At 33.7% G+C, this 25,395-nt stretch overlaps 1 protein-coding gene and 1 pseudogene across 1 annotated transcript in view; both read right to left on the reverse strand.

Annotated features, from left to right (window-relative positions):
- SLC6A15 (solute carrier family 6 member 15) overlaps window positions 1–25,395 on the reverse strand; it is a 53,998-nt gene that overhangs the window by 25,751 nt on the left and 2,852 nt on the right. Inside the window, exons 2-3 of the mRNA XM_054442438.2 lie at window positions 6,210–6,680; window positions 350–507 (exon numbers count right to left, since the gene is read on the reverse strand). Of these exons, the coding sequence (XP_054298413.1) occupies window positions 350–507; window positions 6,210–6,498 (447 nt within the window). The 5' untranslated portion in view covers window positions 6,499–6,680. The remainder of the gene's footprint in view (window positions 1–349; window positions 508–6,209; window positions 6,681–25,395) is intronic.
- LOC129011116 (U2 spliceosomal RNA) lies at window positions 8,250–8,403 on the reverse strand (annotated as a pseudogene).

Here is a 25,395-nt window from a genome sequence, read left to right on the forward strand (position 1 = left end):
CTGCAAAATAAAGTGATATCCCATTAAACCTCTCATACCTCTTCCATTAAAACAATGAGATCAAATGCATAAAATTTTATTTAACATTTTAAAATCCTCTTCATTTTATTATTTATTTGGGACACATTATCTTTTCTAAAAAGTTAATGTCTTTCTCAGGACTTAGAACAGGCATTAACAACATTGAACTATATTAATATTTATAGTTAGTCCATATGCCAGTAATGTTTTCTAAAACATAGTAAAAGAGTTGTTTATTAACACACACTCCAAAGTTTCATTTAAATGTGAATTATATAATTCCAAACCCTATAAAGATTACAGCATACACCAACACCAGGAAACTTACTACACAACTTGCGAATCCAATCCCGCCCAGTTTAGGGCTTATGTAATTCCATACACCAATGCTGCCTCGCCGAATTCTTTGACCCACAGAGAGTTCCAAGAAAAAAAGGGGAATACCTATTACCATAAGTAGTATTAAATATGGTAAAAGATATGCACCTAAAGAAACAAGAACAAAAAACATTATATTTTCAATACAGCAGAAAATACACTAATTCAGTTTATCCCATTAAAGATAATACTTGAATTACTATATAGTGCAATTATGGAGAACTCTGAAGAAGACACAATTTCATTACTTTGCACTTTCTAGATTCTGAAACTTGAATTTGATTTCTACAAAGAGTTTCTGATAATAAAATAATTAGGATAAAATTAAGAATATTAATGAATAGCTTTAGTTTAAATTTATTTAAAGGGTAAAACAGTTTCATTTTCCATAAAAATAATTGATTATTTAAAATTCATTCTTTTCTGGGGCAGGTTTCACAAACTCCTAGAAATCTTATTCACACAATGTTTATGAACTCATTTATTAAAATTCATACATACTCATCGAAATAATGCATTCTAAATCAGAAAAATTAGAGTGAATGAGATTTTATGGCATTAAAGTTGACTTTTTTTCCAAATAAAATAACATCATGGAAGAAGAAATGTCTGCTTAGACTAAAAAAGAAAAAAAAACAGCAAAATAAATTCTACCAGAGACAAATGTCATTTTTCCCATAAATACTACATAAAAGAAGTAAACAAATAGTTTTTGTTTTCCAAACTTATCAGAAAAGGTAGTGAGAGTCATTAAGAAATTGATTAATATCTATTGTAAAAATACATATGTTATTATCCTTGTAATAAAATTCCCATATTTTAAAAAGCATTTTTTAGTTAAATCACAAATTAAGACATATGACTATGACTAGTGATTTTAAAAGGTACCTAAATAGTTTGACAATGTTGATACAAGATTCTATTAACTGAATTATAAAAAGATAAATGTGAAACCTTTACTCATTTCTTTGCGTCTCTCTTTCCTTTTCTTTTCTTTTGGAGACAGGGTCTCACTCTGTCACCCAGGCTGAAGTACAGTGGTGTGATCACTGTTCACTGCATTCTCAAACTACCCAGCTCAAGGGATCGTCCCACCTCAACCTGCGGAGGTCATTACTACATGAGGCTACATGTGCAAATTATTATTAAACAACCTCTTAGCTAAATTTCTTACATTCAATTTTTTAATCTGCAGTTTTGTCCAACTAGATACTGTTAAATGTAATTCCTGTTTTCTATAAAGAGCCTTTTATTATACATTTCCTACATATTTATCATATGTTTAATGGCACTGAATAGATTTTTGAAGCTATTCGAATCATCTTAATGGAATATTTAGTGGAACAAAAATATTCAGTGAGTAACTGTATTCAGCTGAAGCAGTGAAATAATGGATTTTTTCAAATTATTTATCTCAGCATCTGTATATCTCTGTAATAATGATTATATCCAGGAATTTTCCCTATATAGTGGTTGCTACATAATCTGAACCTTTCTACGACTGATTTTCAGTCTTTCATTCTTAGTTGATTCTAAGAAAACTACATATACAATGTAAAAATTGGATGCATGAGCTTAGAAAACAAAATTCTAATTCTAAAATGATTAGTGACATTCAGGAACTGCTGACCTGAATGTTTTTCCCAAAGACTGAAAGTGAATTTTAACATCTGCATCAAATCTTAGATTATGAATGGGTTGTTTATACGCATGTGAATGAGTAAGAAAAAAGAGAGAAAGAATTATGACTGAACTCACTGGGGATTTTTTTCCAGTTATGTGTGCATGACATGCTGTTGGATATTTAGACTTTTCTACTATCTCAAATTCTTCTATAGAAAACAGTATGAAGAACCCTTAAAGAACTGAAAGTAGATCTACATTCAATCCAGCAAGCCCACTCCTAGATATCTACCCAAAGGAAGAAAAGTTATTATATGAAAAAGATACTTGAGGCTGGGCACGGTGGCTCATGCCTATAATCTCAGCATTTTGGGAGGCCGAGGCTGGCAGATCGCTTGAGTTCAGGAGTTCGAGACCAGCTTGGGCAACATGGTGAGACCCCAGTCTCTACTAAAAAAAAAATAAAATCCAAAAAAAAAAAACAAAAACCAGCTGAGCATGGGGTTCGTGCCTGTGGTCCCAGCTACCCGGGAGGCTGAGGTGGGAAGACTGACTCTTGAGTCCAGAGATGGGGAGAGGTTGCAGTGAGCTGATATTGCACCACTGCACTCCAGTCTGGGTGACAGAATGAGACCTTGTCCAAAAAAAAAAAAAAAAAAGCCAAAAACAAACAAACAAAAAAAGACACTTACATGCATATGTTTACAGCAGTACAATTCACAATTGCAAAGATGTGGAACCAACCTAAGTGCCCATCGACTAATGAGTGGATAAAGAAAAGGTGATACTATGCACCATAGAATACTACTCAGCCATAAAAAGGAACAAAATAATGCCCTTCATATTAAATTGAATGGAGCTGGAGGCCATTATTCTGAGTGAAATAACTTAGGAGTAGAAAACCAAAAACTTTATGTTCTCATTTATAAGTAGCAGTTAGGCTATAAGTATGCAAAGGCATACAGTATGATGTAATGGACTTTAGAGATTCAGAAGGGGAAAATTGGGATGGGGGATAGGGTTAAAAAAACTACGTATTATGTACACTGTATGCTACTTGGGTGAGGGATGTGTTAAAATCTCTGAATTCACCGCTATATAATTCATTTATGTAACAAAAATCCACCTGTACTCCAAAAGCTATTGAAATAATTTTTCTTTTAAGTGTGGCACGTTGGCATGCGGATACCTTGAACTAAAGGAAATTGGAAGGACCTCGGAAGCCAAGGCTTCCTGGCCTTTTCCTTTACTCCTGTCTCCCACTCTTTTTTTGTCCCTGAAGCAAGTCACAGACACAAGATTTCTTTTCCCTCAAGGTGGGTCATAGAAACTAGAATGCTTCTTCCCCAAAGCAAGCCACAAAACCTAGAAAGGTCATTTTCTCCCTTCTCCCTTGAAGATCCTCATTCCAGAGACGTCCTGTTTCATATCCAGGAGGAAGGAATGCTACTCAGAGAGGCCAAGAAAAATCTGAACAGACAGGACTTGCTGGGTTTGCTTCCTTTAGTCTATTCTAATTAGATCTACCCTTTTGTCCAATCACATTTCTACATGGCTGCCTATTCTTCACGTAATCTAAGCATAAAAACAGACAGTTGGCTGGGTGCGGTGGCTCATGCCTGTAGTCCTAGCACTTTGGGAGGCCGAGGCAGACGGATCACGAGGTCAGGAGATCAAGACCATCCTGGCTAACACGGTGAAACCCTGTCTCTACCAAAAATACAAAAAAATTAGCTGGGCGTGGTGGCGGGCGCCTGTAGTCCCAGCTACTCGGGAGGCTGAGGCAGGAGAATGGCGTGAACCCGGGAGGCAGAGCTTGCAGTGAGCCGAGATTGCGCCACTGAACTCCAGCCTGGGCAAAAGAGCAAGACTCGGTCTCAAAAAAAAAAAAAACGAAAAACCGTTTTCCCTAAGTCTTTGGGTCTTCATTTCTGAAAGTTCTCATGTCATGTAAGACTACAATTAAATAAATGTGTTAAGCTTTAAATACATGTATTTGAACATGTACTATTTGCCAGCCATATTTTTAAGCACATTACATGTAGCTATTAATGTATCCCTTACGAGAATCCTTGGAGATAGATACAATTATTAACCCTATTTTACAGGGTGGAAACTAAGCCTGAACAAATGAGGTAGCCTGTGAAAGGTCACACGGGTAGTGTGAAAAAGAACCAGGCTTCAAACAGTCAAATTGACTTCAAAACCTGATCTGGAATTCTCTATACTATACCACCTATTTCGCTTAACCATTGTGCTTTAAAAGGATAATATCATTAGGCAAATAAACTTATATTGACTCTATTACCTTTTTTTCTATTACTCAGAAAGTGCTTAAATGATTCATGAATAAGATTTTGATAGCCTGAGGCAGACGACTATCTTCTGGTTGTTTAGCCAGAAGATATTCCTCCAACAATTGGAAGACTCAATGCCATATTGAATGGTGAGTACAATCTTTGGTACTGTAGCAACCATTCTAAAATGAAAAATCGGTTGGTATTTTATAATATGTATAGTACTGCTTTCTAGTATTTCCATTTAGTAGAAAAGAAATAATACTAGAAAAGATATTTTGACTTTTTTAATATATGGAAATAAGAAGGAGGAGCCGTTTGTGCTAAGAACCAGTTACTACATATAAAATCTTGTAGCACTCTCCAGCAAGACAGAAATTGTACTAAGTGGAAGTCAACCTGACTTTTCAGCCAAATCAGCTATCCTCCTTAATAGTGTGGTCAATACGATTTACAAGGCAAAAAAGTCTTAAAACCAGAATTGATATTCTGCTAGTCTTGGCAAATGGAATGATTTGTGAGAAACAAAAAGCAGGATAGTACATAGTTGCTTATAGCTGATTTAATAAATAATTCATGTGTGAGGTTACTGGCTAGCTAAGGAGCTTTTCAGTATAGGGATGCACAGTGCATCACTGACTCTATGTATCGATCTTTACCTTTAAGGCAGATTTGCCAAATGCGCTACTTTTTCCAAACCTTTTGTTTTGTGCCTGTTTGAATTAACTAAAAGACATTTTAAACATATTTTGTCACCATAACATCTTAGAGTTTCATGTTTCAGTGGCCAGGAAAAAATTTACATACGCATGGGTTTTATTATTTTATTTGATGTAGGGTTTGTAGGTTACAACCACATTAAAAATAAACCATATTTTTGTCCAGTCAATAAAATTATCACAAACTAGAATCAAATACCAAAATATTCTTTATATACTTTGTGTCCTGAAATGCATGACTTATGGAATATTTTGTTTTCAGCCACACTTATTTTAACAGCATGTACATGTACATGTACATAAATAATAATATTTCATATACATAGATAATAACATTTCAATCCAATGTTAGTTAAATTAAATTCAGTTTGATTTTGGTGTACTATAGAACTAGCATCATACATACACAATTTTCCCCTTTGTAAAGTTTTTTCCCTAGACTTCTAAGATAATTTTGCTAAGTAAGCCTTTATAATTATAAGTACAAATGAAATATTAATAGCAAGAATAGCAATGATGTTGCAGATAATTTTGTTTAAAATTAAGGTTGCTAATTTCTTTAAAGTTGTCTTTGAAACAGAACATTGTTCCAAAATACCCCATAGAACTGGAAAGGAAATACATAAAATGCCTAAGAATGAAGAATGTCTAGCATTATATTATCTGTTTACATTTAGATCTAAATGTTCTCATCAGCATTTGAAGATTATAATTATTCTAAGTTACATATCATTTTTTATTTTTTGAAGAATGAGGCAACTTAAAATTAAGAATTAATAAATCATAGAGAGAAAATTCTGTTTTCCTTCACCAGTATTGTCATATATCAGAAGCTTTAGGTTATTCTTCAAAGGGAATAACTTACAGGCACAAATGATGCAAGAAAAGTTTCACTCAGTTATTCAGAGTTGCTTAATAAGCTTCCAGAGAAAGAAGTTGAGAATGTGTTACCCTTAAGCAATCCCTGAGTATTCACAGCAAGCCCATCTGCTCCTGTGGAAACGTAATCCGAAAACATATCTGGGCTCACTTCCCACAAAGAAGTGGGTTTCTCTAGCTTTACAATGAAATTGCAAGTTTCAAAAATAATGAGAAACAGCAATAATAGGAGCTATTTGAGAAACCCAATTGCAATTTACTACAGTAATTTATCACTTAAAAAATTACTTACCGCCCCCATTCTTCTGACATAGGTATGGAAATCGCCACACATTTCCTAAACCTACAGAAAATCCAACTTGGGCCAGGATGTATTGTAGTTTACTGCTCCAAGCTGGTCTTTCATCTTCGACTTCAGATCCTTCTTCAACATCTGTATCTTTCTCTTCTTGGCCATCAACAATTAGTTCACTTGTCTTAAAAGCGTCATCAGCTGAGTCTTCATTAGAAAGAAGGTCTTTGACAGACTCAGTAACATCATCATCTAATTCTCTTTTCACCACCTTGCTATTTTTGGGCATTGGAGAGTATGAGAAGTATTTAAAAAAAAAAACTCCCTTATGGCAAATGTGCTAATTCTGTTTTTCAAAACAATGTTACTTGATAGGAAGTAAAGACCGAGGATGATATCAAATAAATCCTTGATGCAAGGTGGTAAAGCCTTATGGATTCTGAATCCGTATGTCCAGTATTCTGTAGGTACCTGTAAAATTATAAGTTGAAATGTGATCATATTTAATGATGAAAAATATTTAAATACAGAATTATTCTTTTTTGTTTATTTTTATGATAGAAACCCTTTCCACAGAGTATAAAACATGTAATTGTCTTTAGCATTTCAGAGCTTAATAGTCCCATAAGCATAAAAATTTTAAAGCACATATGAGCTTCAAATACAATTTTCTTAGCTAACATCCTCCTTCTTGCAAAAATCTCAGATACACTCCAATGCATAATGAATATTCTGTTCATTAGTAACTAAACTTTTAGGACTCTTTTTCTTATTTCTTTATTTTTTCCTCCCTGACTAAAGCAGATATTTTCTTATATATCCCTGATTTTGTTCCTTGTGGTATTATATACACAATTGCAAACCAACTCTGTAAATTTGTCTCATATATAATCTCTTCTGTTCAAATATTCCTCATTCGCTCATTTGATATTAATTGTTCTTCTCAAAAATTTAACCTAGTTTATTTTATTTTATTTTTGGAGGCAGGGTCCCACTCTGTCACCCAGGCTGGAGTGCTGTGGCAAAATCAGGACTCACTGCAGCCTGTACCTCTCCCAGAGATCCTCTTGCCTCAGTCCCACAAGTAGCTGGGACTACAGGTGTGTACCACCACACCCAGCTAATTTTATTTTTCTTTTTTTTGTAGAGATGAAGTCTCACTATGTTGCCTAGGCAGATGTCAAACTTCTGGGTTCAAGGGATCCCGCCTTGGCCTCCCAAAGTGCTGGGATTATATCGCATAAGCGATCTCACTCAACCCATTTGATATTTATTGTGATGGGGCTTTGTGGGATACAATAATCAATAAAACGTACAAAGAATGTTTTTAAGGATCTTATATTTAATAGAGAGAAAGGTACATCAAATAACAATTCTATAGTGCAGAATTTAAATGACCCAACGTTATTACAACAGGAAAGATCAGGAATGTTGGATAAAATTAGAGTCGAGCACAAATGGAGTGAGGTCATACCCAAACATAAGGAAAAGTATAAATGAGACAAGAAATGATCAAAATGTACATTATATATGTGATCAGTCTCTTAACAGCTCAAGAAAAACACTGTAATCACTTTGGGATTTTTTTTTTCCTTTCTTTTTTTGTATGTTACATCTCCTACCCTTTTCCCCACTCAGATACAGACCAAGTAAGCATATAAGACATGTCTACAGACCAGCGACACTGTCTATGTTAAAATGTGACTGACAAATATGAGTGCTTCTCTTCAAATCTGGATCAGGAAGCTTATGAAATGGTAGCCCAAGAATTCCGCCCTTCATTTTTGGAATAAAATAGAATTTCTTAAGAGAACTGCTATTAGATTGACATTAAAAGTCAAAGAAAACAGCTATCATATTTCAATCTATAATCTTAATGAGCAAGACAAAGTGTTGGGTAACCCAGTGGAAAAAAAATAACTTACTATGTAACTAATTTGTTCCCTTTAGGTTGGGATGATGTTTACTTGTTTCTAAAATTAAAATATATACCCTAAGAGCAAACACTTCTCATTTAAGATTTGGTGAAGATTAAGAGAAAACTGTTTAGAAAATTGTGAAAGAGAAGCATTCCCAAAATATTTTGAGTGATAGACACATCTCCAGAATAGGTGTAAAACTTCCCACAGTGATTATTTTAAACTGATAAGAACAGATACTACACTTGATCTCAGCAAAAAGGCCGAGAAGCGATCATAGTGACTATTTCACAGAGGCCAACAAAGTTTTGATATGGAAATAATTCATGAGGTTTGACATTTTGTCTGTTTAATTTATATTATTTTCCCCTACAGCTCAGTAAATATTAGTTGAATACATTAAGAAATATAGCCATTGAAAAACTGAAATAAACAAATTTATAGGTGGTATTTGCTGGAAGAAAACAACCTGACATATAAAAAATTTGTGATTTGTAAGACATGAATTATCCAGAAAAAAGATTTACATTTATTAAATTATCTGAAGATAAAATGTGTTGGCATAGTAGCAAGTGATATATGGATAAGAGCATGTATTTTAGTCTGACAAATTTGGAGTTGTGTCCTAGCACTGTAACTTATTAATTGTGTAAATGCTGATAGTTATGCCTCTCTTAACCTCAGTTCCCACAATAAACTTTGGTTTCTTATTCCTTTTGCTTTTTCCATACAGACAGAAAAGTAAGAAGTGTATCCAAGCTTAGAGATATTATTATAGTAAAAACACTCAACATTTTATAAAGAAAAAAATTTTTAAATAGTGTTAACCATGAATCTCCCCCAAATTTTTACAGAAAATGCTTTCTCTTCTATACATTTCTATTCTTTGGACAAAAAAATACACACACAAAAATCAAAATAAAAGGTAATATCTTTGGCTACTACTGCATGTTTTTTACACACCAAGTGAATAATCCTCACCAATTTACATAAGATATCCTTTGGCAAAGCTTACACTTAAAAATTCTGATCAGACTACCTGAAGGTCATATTTTCTATTTAAAAGAACATTATCTAATGTAAACAAATTTTAAATGTAATATTATATCATAAACACTGAATATACATAAATATATACTATAGATATTGTATAACAACTCTAGCCAAACTTTATAAAATAAAATACTTATTAAAAAGGGAATTGAAGTGGGTATTTGCACGCATTAAGAGCTCCTTTTCTCATATGAGCAAAAAACTATAATGAATCCTTAATGATATAATAAATAAAATTATCTAAGCTCTCTTTTCTTACTATTTTTCTTACCTTGTCCCACTTCTTGGTCTGTCTGGGTGGTTGTAGGAAGATAGTGGAAGAATTGTAATTAATATTAAAATATTTACAATAACATGTAAGTCTGGGAGAAAATAAGTCATTGCCTTGAGAATGACATTGTTTATCTTACTCACCCCCATATTACCAATGTTTAAACTTGTCTGTTGAATGAATGAACTGAAAGGTTTAACGAATAAGATCATATAACTAAACAAGTATTTTGCACTATTAGATGTTTTCATTTTTGTTTGTATTTTTTTTTTTTTTTTTTTTTTTTTTGTGATGGAGTCTCACTCTGTCGCCCAGGCTGGAGTACAGTGGCGTGATCTCGGCTCACCACAACCTCTGCCTCCCGGGTTCAAGCAATTCTCTGCCGCAGCCTCCTGAGTAGCTGGGATTATAGGCACCCGTCCCCATGCCCGGCTAATTTTTGTATTTTTAGTAGAGACGAGGTTTCGCCTTCTTGGTCAGGCTGGTCTTGAACTCCTGACCTCGTGATCCACCCACCTAGGCCTCCCAAAGTGCTAGGATTACAGGCGTGAGCCACCATGCCCAGCTTGTTTGTATTTTTACTTTAAGACCATGCACCCACTGAATATAAGAATTCACTTCTTGTGCACAGGTTTCATATAGCCAAAAGTAAATAAATAAATTTAGTTTCTGAAGAGATTTATTAAAACTAAGTATAGCAACAATAATTTAGAAGCCAGATCAATTTCAAATTTTTAAGAGTAACTTTCTTGAAGGATAACCATTTTTATAAATTCTAAAAGCCCACCTAAAAACTTAGTCCATAAATGTAGTCCATAAACATAGACGAAAAAGAAAATCAAAAGAGAGGTTGGCAATTGCCAAAAATGTATTACAATTGTTACATCTGGGAATAGAAGAAGAAATGAAGAGAAATGTCCAGGAAGAGAGATAGAGTGATAAAGTATCAGTGCTTGATAGGTCATATGGACAGTAGTGGAACCAGTATCAAGTAACAGCACAACCTCTGCCAACTTAGCAGCATCCATTCTTGTGACAGAGAATCAACTGAGGAACAAACTATCACTCACTGCACTTCATCTGCACCGAAGAATTGTAATACTTGTCCTCATCATTATTTGGTAAGAGCCTCCTGTCTACAACTGTACAATAGAGGAGGAGTCAACAAAATATTGCTCATGGGCCAAATACAACCCACCGTCTGTATTTTGTAAAAAATATTGTATTGGCATGTATCCATGCCCATAAAATATTGCTCATGGGCCAAATACAACCCACCATCTGTATTTTGTAAAAAAAAGATTGTGTTGGCACGTATCCATGCCCATAGATTTACATATTGCTATGGCTGATTTTGTGCTACAACAACAGAGTTATTGTTATGGACCGTAAAGCCTAAAATGTTTACTAACTCTTCACTGAAAACATTTGCCAACCTCTCTTTCAGAGAATAAATCTAAATTGAAAATGTGGAGTTCCCCAGCTCACTCAATTTGTACGGCACTACTTTCCATGTCAAAAACTATTCCAATATAGAAATTTTCCTATTGAAAATGAGTAGTTCCAAATAATGAAAAATATGTGTATGGAAATGGAAAGATAGAGGTGATAGTGGACAGAGGAAGAAACATAAGCAAAAGACATATACAGAATATAAATATACACCAGGAAACAATGTGCTTCAGAGTTACAAAGAAAACATCTATTTAAGATAAATTTCATGGAAGTGAACTAAAAGATTAACTGAAAGAAAAAGGTAAGTGGATGAACACAAGAAATGGAAGAATTTATCAGAGGACTAAAAATCACATTAGAAGCAACTGAAGGCCAAGTGTGGTGGCTCATGCCTGTAAACCCAGCACTTTGGGAGCACTAGGTGGGTGGATCACTTGAGGCCAGGAGTTCGAGGCCAGACTGGCCAATATGGTGAAACTCCCTCTCCACTAAAAAAATACAAAAATTAGCTGGGTGTGGCGTCAGGCGCCTGTAATCCCAGATACTCAGGAGGCTGGGGCAGGAGAATCATCTGAACCGGGGAGGCAGAGGTTGCAGAGATCATACCACTGCATTCCAGCCGGGGTGACGGAGCAAGACTGTGTCTCAAATAAAATAAAATAAAATAAAATAAAGAAAAAGAAACAACAGAAACTAGAATAAACACTACTGAAACTATATCTGAGACATGGAGGACAGATGTAAAGAAAGTTCACAAAAAAGAAATGAAAAGTTACAAATATCTTAATTTAGAAGAAAGCTAATGAAAACTGAAGTCAGCTAAAGGTAATCCAACAAACTTCTAATTGGTATAGCCAAACACAATAATACAATTAATAAAACTCAAAATACTAAAAGAAAAGCAGAGGTTTGCTTGAAGACTTGTATTTGCAAATAATAATAACAATACAGAAGAGTAAACATTGATAAATTACCAAGATAAAGAATTCCTAGGGATTTCAAGCAGAAGTAGAAAGATGAAATTAAAACACTTCTCATAATATTCATTAACTTCAAACTAAGAGAAAAATATATGATTTCCAATTTTATATCCAATTAATTTGTATTCTGATGATAAAAGCCACAGGCAAATATTCCTAAGCATGAGAGAAATGATGAGCCCTATGGGATGAAGGAGTGGGGAATGGAGGGAAAGACTACATAATCATAAAATTTAGCCAAACAGAGAAAACAAAGTAAAAGATCTTAGTAAAGAGGAGCCATGTTAAAGAATAGAAGTGAACATTAATTTAAACAAGGAGATATGGTTTACATTTTACAGAAATTATGTGCAGGGGACAATTGTGAATTAAATTACGAAAAAAACAAAATCAAAAATTGAAATGAGAGGAGAAAAAGAAATAAAAGTGTGAAAATATGCTCATCTTTCATGTAGGAAGTAATAGATACTGTGTAAATATGACTTGGTTGGGCACAGTGGCTCACACCTATAATCCCAGCACTGGGAGGCTGAGATGGGCAGACCACTTGATGCCAGGAGTTCAAGACCAGCCTGGCCAACGTGGTGAAACCCCCATATGAAAATTAGCCAGGCCTGGTGGCATGTGCCTTTAGTCCCAGCTATTTGGTTGGCTGAGGCACAAGAATCACTTGAGCCAGGAGGTGGATGTTGCAGTGAGCTGAGATCGCACCACTGCACTCCAGCCTGGGTGACAGAGTGAAATCTGTCTTAAAAAAAAAAAAAACTTATTATGTAAAAGAGGATAATGACCTCAAGCTCTTCATGTTTTAGTATAATCTTTCTTATTTAATTGTAACGTGATATTATAAGAATCAATATATTTTGATGTGAAAAGACGTGTATCGGTCCCAAATATTTACACATAGATTTTAGAAAGAGACTATCTGAGTTCAAACTGTAACTCTGTCACTTACGGTTTTATGACCCTGGCCATGTTACTAAACTGTGCTTCAGTTTCTTCATTTATAAAATGAGAACAATAATATACTTATCTACTGATAAAGTGCATAAGTCAATGTCAGCACACTGAGAGGACTCAATATATCCTCTCTTTTATTACTATGATTATCACAACACTAAGGCTGTAATATAACTGATTCGTTGTAGATGCTTCTGTAATATTAAGGACAATGTTAGGTCCAGAGCCAATGCTACATGTTTTAATTTTCTCCTTAACACAACTTTTTGTTTGTTTCACTTATCCATTGCTGCACATCAAATCTCCTCTACATTTAGTGGCTTTGACAAACTATTTAATTCGTTCATGATTCTCTGAATTAGCAGTGTGAACTAGGCTTATAGGATCAGTTGTTCTTGAATTCGGTCCTGCACTGCAGTGATCTGTCAGTTCCAAGGAGGTGGTCTAATAAAGTCTAACTGACATTCTAGCAAAAGTCAGGCTATCCGCTGGAGAACTTTGTTTTGCTTATAAGTAATCTCTCCAAAATACTAGCTGAAACTTTTTCATATTGTAGCTCAGATTTCCAACTGTAGCCCCAAAAAAGGTGAGCCCAACATACAAGTGCTACTGGAGCCTCTCTCTATTTCACATTGGCTAATTCCTCATTGGCCAAAGAAAGTCTCAAACCTAAGTCCATACTGATTCAAGAGTAGAAATAAACCTTACTTTTTTATGGAAGGGGCAAAAAAACCCTACTGCAAAAGGCATGCGTAGAAAGGAAAAAAAAATATTGCCACTATCTTCGAAAAAATTCAGCATTTGCTTAGTTTCCACCTCCCTGGAGTTTTAATTTTGAGGACAGGCACAAAGAGATCAAAAAGTAGGCATGTCATCCAATTCCATCAAACACATTATGCCCAGGCTGTAAATACTACCATAGTCATGGACATTGGTTCCTAGTTTTCAGAACTATTTTCATTCTTGCCCTTTTCCATTTCATTGCCAAGCACTCCATTGTTTCTTTGAGCTCCTGTGACTGCCAATATTACTTTTCTTTGCCTCTTATCCAGCATCAGTTTCTACAGCTTGCAAAGAACCCCAAATGGCTTACAAATTATGAATCAAAAACTACTGCTATGTGTATGAACATAAATACACAAATATGTTGGGAACTTTACACTATTTAAATTTGAACTTATATTTACCTCTTTCTCAATCTCTCATTTTTTGTATTGCTTTAGTTGTCTTCATATATTTTTCCAAATAAATCTATTTTGAAGCACTTAAAACTAGATCCAAAATTTTTAAAATCATGATAATAAATTTCCAACTCAGTGGTTCTTAACCCCAACCATTTTACTTTTTGTGTTCTTTTTCAAGATTGTTTCACCTATTCTAGGTTCTTTTATTTCCACATAATTTTTGAAATCAGCTTGACAATTTCTACCGCAAAAAAAATCCAGCCTACTAGGATTTAAAATTGAATTATATTGATTTCATTTATCTATTTGGGGAACACTGACATCTACCAAATTGAGTTTTCCAGTCTATAAACTTGGTGTATCTTTTTATTTATTTCATGTCTTTAATTTCTCTCAACAGTGTTTCAGAGATTTCAGTGTATTGGTCTTGCACAACTTTTGTTAAATTTATCTCTGATTAATGTGTGTTTGGGGTATGATTGCAAATTCTTTTCTTAGGTTTCAATTACATTTTGCTAGTATATGCAATGTAACTGATTTTTAATATAGGTTTCTGCCCACAAAGATGCTAAATCAAGTTTTGCATCTTTCTAAGATCCTGGGGGACCTCCACTTACATAATCATGTCATCAGTCAATAATGATAATTTAACTTTCATTTTTATAATTATTTACTTTTATATCTTTCTCTTGACCTATTTTACTGGCTAAGATATCCACCAAAACATTGACTAGAAATGCTAAAGGCAAACATCTTCATTTATGTCTCAGTGTTATTTGGAAAGTAGTCAATATTCCCCTATGTTCAATGTTAATTGGGCATTGTTTTCATAGATCCCTTTATTAGTTTAGAGAAGTTACTTTATATTCCTAGTTCAGTGAGGTCATTAGTTTGAATTACTGTGTTAAATTTTGACAAATTATTTTTGCCTTTATTAAGATAACCATATCAGTTCTTCATCTATTCATATGGAGTATCACATTCGTTGCTTTTGTATCTTAAAACAATCTTTCATTTATGAAATAAACCTCACTTGGTCAAGATGAATTACTTTTTAATATATCACTAAAATAAATCTGCTATATTTTGTTATAGATTTTCTTTCAACTACATTCATAGGAAAGTGGGTGTATATATATATGTATATATATGTATGTATGTATGTGTATGTGTACACATATACACATATGTATATATACACGTATATACATATATGTATACATATGTGTGTATGTATATATATATATAATGTATTTTGCTTCTCTGGTTTTGGTGGTGTCTTAGAAAGTTTTGAAATGATTTATCTTTTATTTTCTGAGAGTATGTGTGTAGAATTAGTTTTATTCTTCTTTAAAAGTTTGGCAGCACTCACCAATAAAGCCATCTGGGCTTGGGGTTTTCTTTCTGAAAATGTTTGAAATTAAAAATTCAATTCATTTCATTGATATACAGCTACTAAGATTTTCCTTTTCTTGTTTTACATTTGGTAAGCCATCTTTTTGAAGGATTTGTCCATTTTACGTAAGGTGCCAAACTCATTGCCATAAAGTGTTCTATAATATTCCACAGTTTTTTAAACACATATAGAATTCGTCATCATATCTTATCTTTATTATTGATATTGGTAATAGGTCTTTTTCTTTGTTTTTATCTTGACCAGTCTTGCTATAATATGTTCACTACAAAATTAACTCAATACTTTCTGCCATTCTTGTTCCATCTTTCAAAATTTTCTACCTCCCAAGCCATTGTTACAATCTCTTTTGAAATTATATTAAATTTTAATTAACATTTCCAGTGAAAATATGCAAACACTTGAATTAGCAAGTAGGTATCTGCATCTGACATATATGATGGATGACTCAAACATATATATCTGCACTGGCTAATTTTTGGCGTTTGTCACAAGCTTAGTATTCTATAATAAAGCACTAGAACACTAGTAAATTATCTCCCTGACTTTGACAACTTAAAATTTCACTGAAAAAAAAGTTTTATTTAAATATGAACTAATTTGAATATGGAATGTTTAATTATTTATAAATTCAAATGAAATTCATTTTTTTCTAATATAGGACAAAAATAAAGACCATCCAAATAAAATCAAAATTTGGACCATATTGTAATGCTCAAGAAAAATTGTCACCATATGCTGATTAGTTTATAGTTATGGTATAATTATAGAGGAAAAATATTTTCATCAAGAGATTTCATGAAATACTGAAATAATAATATTGATGAATAATATGAAATATTTTTAACAATATAGAATTCAATAAATTGGAATGTATTTTGCAAATTGTATCCTGCTTTACGTACAATTTTTGCACTGAGCTATCAAATAAAAAATTACAGAGCCAATGAAAAGGAAGGGAACTTTTTTTACAAATAACAATACCAAGTCACAATTTATACTTCATTAAATGTATATTTTTTTTCCCAAAAGGTGGGCTATAAATAACACATCAGAATGGCTAAACTTTGTTTTTTAAAGTAACAACACCAAATATTGGTGAGGATATGTAGAAACTAAATCAATCACATGTTGCTGGTGGAAATGTAAAATGATACAGCCACTCTGAAAAACAACTCGGTTACTTTTAACACTAATAAAAAGACTTCTCATAGTAACCAGCAAGTATATTTCAGAGATACATCACAGAAAAAAAAAAACTTACAAAACTTGTATTCAAATGTCCATAGCAGCTTTACTTATAATAGAAAAAAACTGGAAACTATCCAGTATGCGTTTCAATGGGTGAATGGTTAAACTGTGCTACATTCGCACCATGAACCACTACTCAGCAGTAAAAAAGAACTATTGATACATGCAACAACTTGCATGTACCTAAAGGAAATGATACTCAGTGAAAACAATATAAAAATGCCAATTTCAAAGAATCACATATGTAACAATTTTTATATAACATTTGTGAAATAACATAATTATAGAAATGAACAACATATTCATGGTTTGAAGAGTTAGGGATGGAGAGGGTAAGTGGGTGTGCTTATAAAAGAGTAACAGGAGAGAATCATACGGTAAAGCACACAGGTTACTATCTTCATTGTGGTAAGGGATAGAAGAAGGTACACATTTTATAAAATTTCATAGAGCTATAAACGTGGACATACTATGGATTATACCAACATCAATATGCTGGTTTTGATATAGTACCGTATCTGACGTAAGATGTTAGTGGTGGGGAAGTCGAGTAAATGGTGCATAGACCTCCATGTGCACCCTTCTGTGAAATTGTAATTATTTCAAAATTAATTATAATCATAAAGCAATTTCCATAAATTGGAGTATATTTTTGTTGACTTCTGTGAATCAAAGATAGACAATCTTTCAAATTTTTTTTAGAGATTTCTGAAGTAGACAAAAAGTTTTTAAGACAAAGTTTTATTAACATAAGATATACCTCATGTAAGTGACGAGTTAATGGGTGCAGCACACCAACATGGCACATGTATACATATGTAACAAACCTGCACATTGTGCACATGTACCCTAAAACTTAAAGTATAACAAAAAATAAAATAAAATATACTAATATGCCCTAGTATTAAAAATAAATAAATAAAAAATAAAAAACATTGAGAATAAAAAAAATTACTTCAAATTTAATGTCTCAAAACAACAGAAATGTATTCTTTCATACTTCTAGAGACCAAAGAATCCAAATTAAGTTACAGTCAACCAAAATCAAGGCGTTACCAGGGTGGTATTTTCTCGGGAGGCTCTAGGAGAGAACATGAACCTTGCCTTTTCCAGTTTCTGGTGGCTGCTGGCACTCCTTAATGTGTGGCCTCATTACTCCATTCTCTATTTCTGTAGTCAGATCACCTACTTCCTTCTACTTCAGTCTAATATCCCTCTCCATCTTTCCTATAAGGATGCTTGTCATGGCATGTAGGGCCCATCTGGATCTTCCGAAATTATATCTTCATCTCAATACTGTATCTGCAAAGACTTTTCTTCCAAATTAGGTAACATTTATAGATGTCAGGAAGTAGGAACTGGACACATCTTTAGGAGGTATATACTATTATTTAAACTAATTTATACTATGTTTTCTAAAAATATTAATTTAAAGGCACTGAATATGTTTTATTTGTTCATACATCCTTATAAAGTGTAGTTTGATCTTTTATAGTTATTTGTTGTAGTAGGCTGTTTTCCCTTCTTTTAAATCTGGGTTAACTTTGGTTTGCTTTGACCAGAAGGCAGCAGCAGTGAAACTATGCAAGTTCCAAGGCTATAGAAGCTTGGCAGTTTCTGCTTTCCCTCTTTTGGAAGCTAGGCACCATGTAAAACGTCTGCTTCTCCTGCTAGAAACCCCACATGGAAAGAGGGAGAGAAAGGGAGAGAAAGGGGGGGGCGCGGAGAGAGAGAGAGAGAGAGAGAAATAGTCTCAAGCAACCATCATCTGAGGTGAAGCTCTAGGCATAAGAGCAAACGTATTGATATTCCAGCCCTAGCTGAACTGCCAGCTAACACACCAATTAGAGCAAATGAACCACCGAAATGAGCCCAACCACCCCACAGAAGAATGATTTTAAAAAGTCGTTATTTTAAGACACTATGTTGTAGAATGGTTTGTTGTGTAGCAATAGATACCTGAAACATTTGTCTGTGGATAAGATTAATTATGTATTGGATTTAACTAAAATTATACAAACTTTACTGAAATTTAAAATATTGTCCAATAACCTGTTCACAATGTGGCTAGATCTATGTAGAGGATATGTGGTTTAGGTTTTTAAATACACACAGTGATTTTATTTTAACCACAAAATAGGTATTAACTTTTAAAGCCACATTTAGTCAATCACATGTAAAGCTGCATATAGTCAGTTTCATGCTTAAGGCATCTTGGATATCGTAAGTGAAACAGGAATTATCATTGCAAAATCTGCAGACATCAAAATGACCATGAGAGAATACTAACAAAAACTCTACACGCGTAAATTTAGTAACTTAGGTGTAACCAATCAGTTCCTTAAAAAACACAAACTACCACAACTTAGCCAATAAGAAATAGATCATTTAATAGCTATGTAACTAATAAATAAGTTGAATGCATAATTTTAAAACTGTCACAAAAGAAATCTCACTGGAAAATTCTACCAAACATTTAAAGAAGAATTAACATCAATTCTACACAATCTCTTCAGGCAATAGAAGATGATAGAATAATTTGTATTTCATTTTATGAAAGCCATATTACTCAGATACCAAAACCAGGCAAAGATCATAGTAAAAAATAAAAAACTAGAGATCAATATTCCTAATGAATATAGACACAAAATTCCTTTACACAGTGTTAGAAAACAGAATTCAGTGATGCATAAAAATAATTATATTCCATGATCAAGTAGGGTTTATTCTAAATATTCAAGGTTGGTTCAATATTCAAAAATCAATATGTAATATACAATAATGACAGGCTAAAGGAAAAATCACATGACTATATCTACTGATGCAGAAAAGACAAAATTCAATGTCCATTTATGATCAAAAATGTCAAAAATTAGGAATAGAAGGAAACTTTCTCAACTTGATCAACAGCAACTACAAAAAATTTACAGTTGACATTATATTTACTGCTGAAACACTAAATGCTTTTCCTTCAGGATGAGAAACAAGATAAATACGTCTACTCTCACACTCTTATTCAACATAGTATTGGCAGTTCTAAGCAGTGGCATAAGGCAAGAAAAAAAAAACACAGTCAGCCCTTAGTGTCCAAGGGACATTGCTCAAGGACCTCCCACAAACACCAAAATCCTCAGATGCTCAAGTCCCACATTCATCTGTGGGTCCTGCATCTCACAAGTACTATATTCACATCTGCATTTGGTTGAATCTGTGGATGCAGAACCTAAGGATACAGAAGGCTAACTGTATAAGTCACATAAATCAAGAAACAAGAAAAGTCAAGTTACAAATTTATGTATAAGTCACATAAATCAAGAAAGAAGGACAGCCAAGTTACAAAAGAGTTCCATCACATAAGGATTCCCTGTGTTGGCCTTTTTTAACTACAACCACTTTGCTCCAGTCCCCAGGCTCTCCTTAACTCCTGGCAACCTCTAATCTGTTCTCCATACTTATTTTTTGGTCATTTCAAGAATGTTATATGAATGTAATAATACAGTATTCAATTTTTTTGCAGATATTTTGATTGTCTATATTATAAATTCTAATGAATCTACAAAAATACCTTCTAGAGTAATAGTCCAAAAAAGTCACAGAATACACGGTAAACATACACAAATCATTTATAGTTCCATATGTTACCAATAAACAAGTGAACACAGAAATTAAAAATGCAATAGCATTTACAATCATTAAACTGACATAATTACACGAAAATGTAACAAAACCTGGATGGTACATTTTTGCTGAAAACTACAAAGTGCTGATAAAGTAAATGAAAGAAGATCTAAAGGTATGGGAAGACATGCCATGTTCACGGATTAGAAAACTCAACATAGGAAAGATGTCAAATTTCCCTAAATTGATATATGGTTAAATGAATTCCTATCAAAATATCAGTGACATTTTTCTACAAAGAAGATTATTTCAAAATTTATATGAATAGGCAAAAAATTAGAGGAGCTACAACAATTTTAAACAGAAGAATGAAGTGGGAGGAATGATTCTACCTAATTTCGTGACTTATTATATAGCTACAGTAATGAAGTCTATGTGAGGTTGGTGAAAGGAGAGACAAAAATGAATGTAACAGAAGAGGCTACCCAGAAAGAAGTGCACACAATATGCCTAACTAATTTTTGATAAAAGTACCAAAGCAATTTCAATGGAGAAAAAAATAGCTCTTTCAACAAATTGTTCTGGAAATAACTGGACATCCGTAGGCAAAAGTTTAACCCTGAACCTAAACCTCATATCTTATACAAAAATTAATTCAAAATGAATCACAAACTTAAGTGGAAAATATAAAACTTTAAGAAACAAATCATCAGATTAAATCTTTGAGATCTGCGGTTAACCGAAGAGCTCTTAGACATGACAAAAGCAGGATTCAGAAACACAAAAATTGATAAACTGGATCTCAAAATTTGAAAGGTTTGCTCTGAGAAAGAATCTATTAAGAGGATGGAAAAAAAAAAGCTTAAAAATGGGAAAATATATTTGAAGGTCACAAATGACTGGTGTTTAGTGTATACAAAGAACTCTTAAAACTCGACCGTTGCCAGGCGCAGTGGCTCACGCCTGTAATCCCAGCACTTTGGGAGGCCCAGACGGGTGGATCATGAGGTCAAGAGATTGAGACCATCCTGGCTAACACGGTGAAACCCCGTCTATACTAAAAATACAAAAATTAGCCGTGCGTGGTGGCGGGTACCTGTAGTCCCAGCTACTTGGGAGGCTGAGGCAGGAGAATTGCTTGAACTCGGGAGGCGGAGCTTGCAGTGAGCTGAGATCGCGCCACTGAACTCCAGCCTGGGCCACAGAGGGAGACTCCATCTCGAAAAAAACAAAAAACAAAAAACAAAAAAAAACTCCCTTGTAAGTTGGATTCCTAGGTATTTTATTCTCTTTGAAGCAATTGTGAATGGGAGTTCACTCATGATTTGGCTCTCTGTTTGTCTGTTATTGGTGTATAAGAATGCTTGTGATTTTTGTACATTGATTTTGTATCCTGAGAGTTTGCTGAAGTTGCTTATCAGCTTAAGGAGATTTTGGGCTGAGACAATGGGGTTTTCTAGATATACTATCATGTCATTTGCAAACAGGGACAATTTGACTTCCTCTTTTCCTAATTGAATACCCTTGATTTCCTTCTCTTGCCTAATTGGAAAAGTTGGCAAAGGACATGAACAGACACTTCTCAAAAGAAGACATTTATGCAGCCAAAAAACACATGAAAAAATGCTCACCATCACTGGCCATCAGAGAAATGCAAATCAAAACCACAATGAGATACCATCTCACACCAGTTACAATGGCAATCATTAAAAAGTCAGGAAACAACAGGTGCTGGAGAGGATGTGGAGAAACAGGAACACTTTTACACTGTTGGTGGGACTGTAAACTAGTTCAACCCTTGTGGAAGTCAGTGTGGCGATTCCTCAGGGATCTAGATCTAGAAATTCCATTTGACCCAGCCATCCCATTACTGGGTATATACCCAAAGGACTATCAATCATGCTGCTATAAAGACACATGCACACGTATGTTTATTGCGGCATTATTCACAATAGCAAAGACTTGGAACCAACCCAAATGTCCAACAATGATAGACTGGATTAAGAAAATGTGGCACATATACACCATGGAATACTATGCAGCCATAAAAAATGATGAGTTCACGTCCTTTGTAGGGACATGGATGAAATTGGAAATCATCATTCTCAGTAAACTATCGCAAGAACAAAAAACCAAACACCGCATATTCCCACTCATAGGTGGGAATTGAACAATGAGAACACATGGACACAGGAAGGGGAACATCACACTTCGGGGACGGTTGTGGGGTGGGGGGAGAGGGGGGAGGGATAGCATTGGGAGATATACCTAATGCTAGATGACGATTTGGTGGGTGCAGTGCACCAGCATGGCACATGTATACATATGTAACTTACCTGCACGTTGTGCACATGTACCATAGAGCCTAAAGTATAATAATAATAATAATAATAATAATAATAAAAAGAAAAAAAAAACCAAAAAAAAAAAAAAACTCGACCATTATAAGTAAAATAAGAAAACAGGTAGAGATATTTCAATGAATATTGCATATGAATGACAAATAAGCACATGAAATGAGGCTCAATATTATTAGCCATTAGGTAAATGCAAATATAAAATACAATGAGATGTTGCTCTATACCTATCAGAATGGCCAAAATATAGTGACAACCAAATTCTGGCAAGGATGCAGAGAAAATGGATCATGTATTCATTACTGGTGAGAACGTAAAATTGTACAAACACTGTGGAAAAGTTTGACTGTTCATTTAAAAACTAAACACACTGCTACCACATAACCGAGCAAGCGTTCTCATTTATCTCAGATAAATGAAAATTTATGTTCCAGAAAATCCTACGCAGGAATGTCCATAGCAGTTTTATTTACATTAACCCTAAACTAGAAATAATCCAGGTGTCATTCAATGGGTAAATAGTTATAAATTCTGGCACATCCATACCATTAAGTACTAGTCAGAAAAAAACTACCATTATACATAACTTAGATGAATCTACAGAAAATTATGCTGAGTGAAAAAACACCAATTCAAATACATTGAATACTGTATGATTGCATTTATATAATATTCTTGCAATGACCAAAAAATAAATATGGAGAACAGAGTAGAGGTTGCCAGGAGTTAAGGAGAGCCTGGGGACTGGAGTGAAGAGGTTGTGGTAATAAAAGGCCAACATAGGTAGTCCTTATGTAATGGAACTCTTTTGTAACTTAACTGTATCAATGTCAATATTCTGATTAGGAAGGTTTAATACAGTTATTACAGAATGTTATATTTGCAGGAAATTTGTCAAGAGCTCACAAGAACTCTCTGTGTTATTTCTTACCAACTACATGGGACTCAACACCCATCTCAAAATTAAGACTTTTTTTTATACCCTAAAAGTATGCCTTTTTTGCTAGTATAATTGGTTAACTTTATTGAATCAAGTACTAAATATGCTTCTCCAATATAATTTTATTACTAAAACTCTTGAAAGAGGAAGCTTTCTTGTAAATTCAGAAACAACAACAAAAATCAGGGGGTCGTCAAAATACTCATTGACTTTTGTATCTTACTAATTCCATGGCATCTGATGAATGAATAAAACTCTACCAAAGGTGTCTATTTGCCTCTGTCTTTACTTTAAAATATTTTATATATTTATATTTTGAATACAAAATACTATGGTATTAAAGGGCAAAGAGTAAAGAAATATATATATATATATCTTCCTACCATTTCTCCCTAGATTATACTGTACCATCTGTACCTCCCAATAAGTAATCAAAATCTTCAATAAATATTTTCTGTATATTCAAGCATATATATATGTGTGTATACACACTTAAACACTCTCTATATATTCAAGCTAATATGTGTTTTCTCCCCATCAGCCCCCAATCTGCTTCCTTTTACACAACTATTACTATGTGCATAATTCTACCTCTTAGTTTTTCACTCAAATGAATTCTTCAAAACTTTTGATCTCAATGTAATAGCTTCATTTAAAAAAACTTCTGTATGATATTCCTTGGTATAGGTATACCATATATTTAGATAATCGCTGATAATTTGCTACTACAATGTTCCAACAAATTACTTTGTATATCTTGCATCTCCATATCTGTAGAATAAATTCCTGGAACTGGAGCAGCTTGATCAAAAGGTACAAGCTTTTATAATTTTGATAAATATTACCAAATAGCCCTTTATAAAAATTGTGTCTATTTGCACTATCACCAGCGATGCATGAGAGTGCCCGCTTTCTTCTACCGTCTTCTGTATAACAAATAATCTCTTTGATCTTTGCCAGTCTGATAGGTGAAAAAGTTCCCAAAGTGTGCATTCTATTTAAAAATAAAAATAAATTAATCTTATATGAAAAGATACCTTAGCACATTAATCACAAAGAAATAAAGTGACCTTCAAGGCTGAACACAACTTACAGCTCTGCCCTGTGTCAAGTGATACTATGCATTTAAAATTGCCCTATATTTTATTTTTAGGGCTTGTTGTTCACAGAAAAAGAGATGATAATTACTGGTCAAAGTCAATATTTAAGCAGATAAATACCTCAAAAATTGTTTAGTAAAGATGGCCACAAGAGTGGTGTGATAAGCAAAGTGGAAATAAATCTAATGATTCCTGCTATGTAACCTTGAATGTTGTTCATGCATCCAACTATGCCTGTGGATTTTTATTAATACTATCTGCTGAGAAACCATTTCAAAATCTACTCTGCATAGCTGCATAAGAATATACTAATATATCCTCTCATGCATATGTATATAGTAATAAAGAATTAACATACTCTTCCACAAGGTGAGAGGTCCATTGAGAAGTGAAAGAAAAGTTTTTAGGAGCTTTTGACAGCCACCAAGCTCTCTTTTGGGTCTGCCATTCTAAGTCAATGATTCAATTGCCTAGAAGATATAATCCCAAAGTCAAAAGGAATGCAAATATCTTACCTATTCATATATAAATTATATTTTATGACAGGAGAAGCATATTTACAATTTCAACTATGATCACTGGGTAAGGTAATAACTATGAATATGGACTTTAGAGTTTAGTAACTATTCTGACTTATTTTAAATGTTTCAGTAGGTGACAAGGAAGGCATCTCATCTGATTATT

The sequence above is a fragment of the Pongo pygmaeus genome, chromosome 10 (genome assembly GCF_028885625.2).
Source record: "Pongo pygmaeus isolate AG05252 chromosome 10, NHGRI_mPonPyg2-v2.0_pri, whole genome shotgun sequence".
Classification (NCBI taxonomy): domain Eukaryota; kingdom Metazoa; phylum Chordata; class Mammalia; order Primates; family Hominidae; genus Pongo; species Pongo pygmaeus.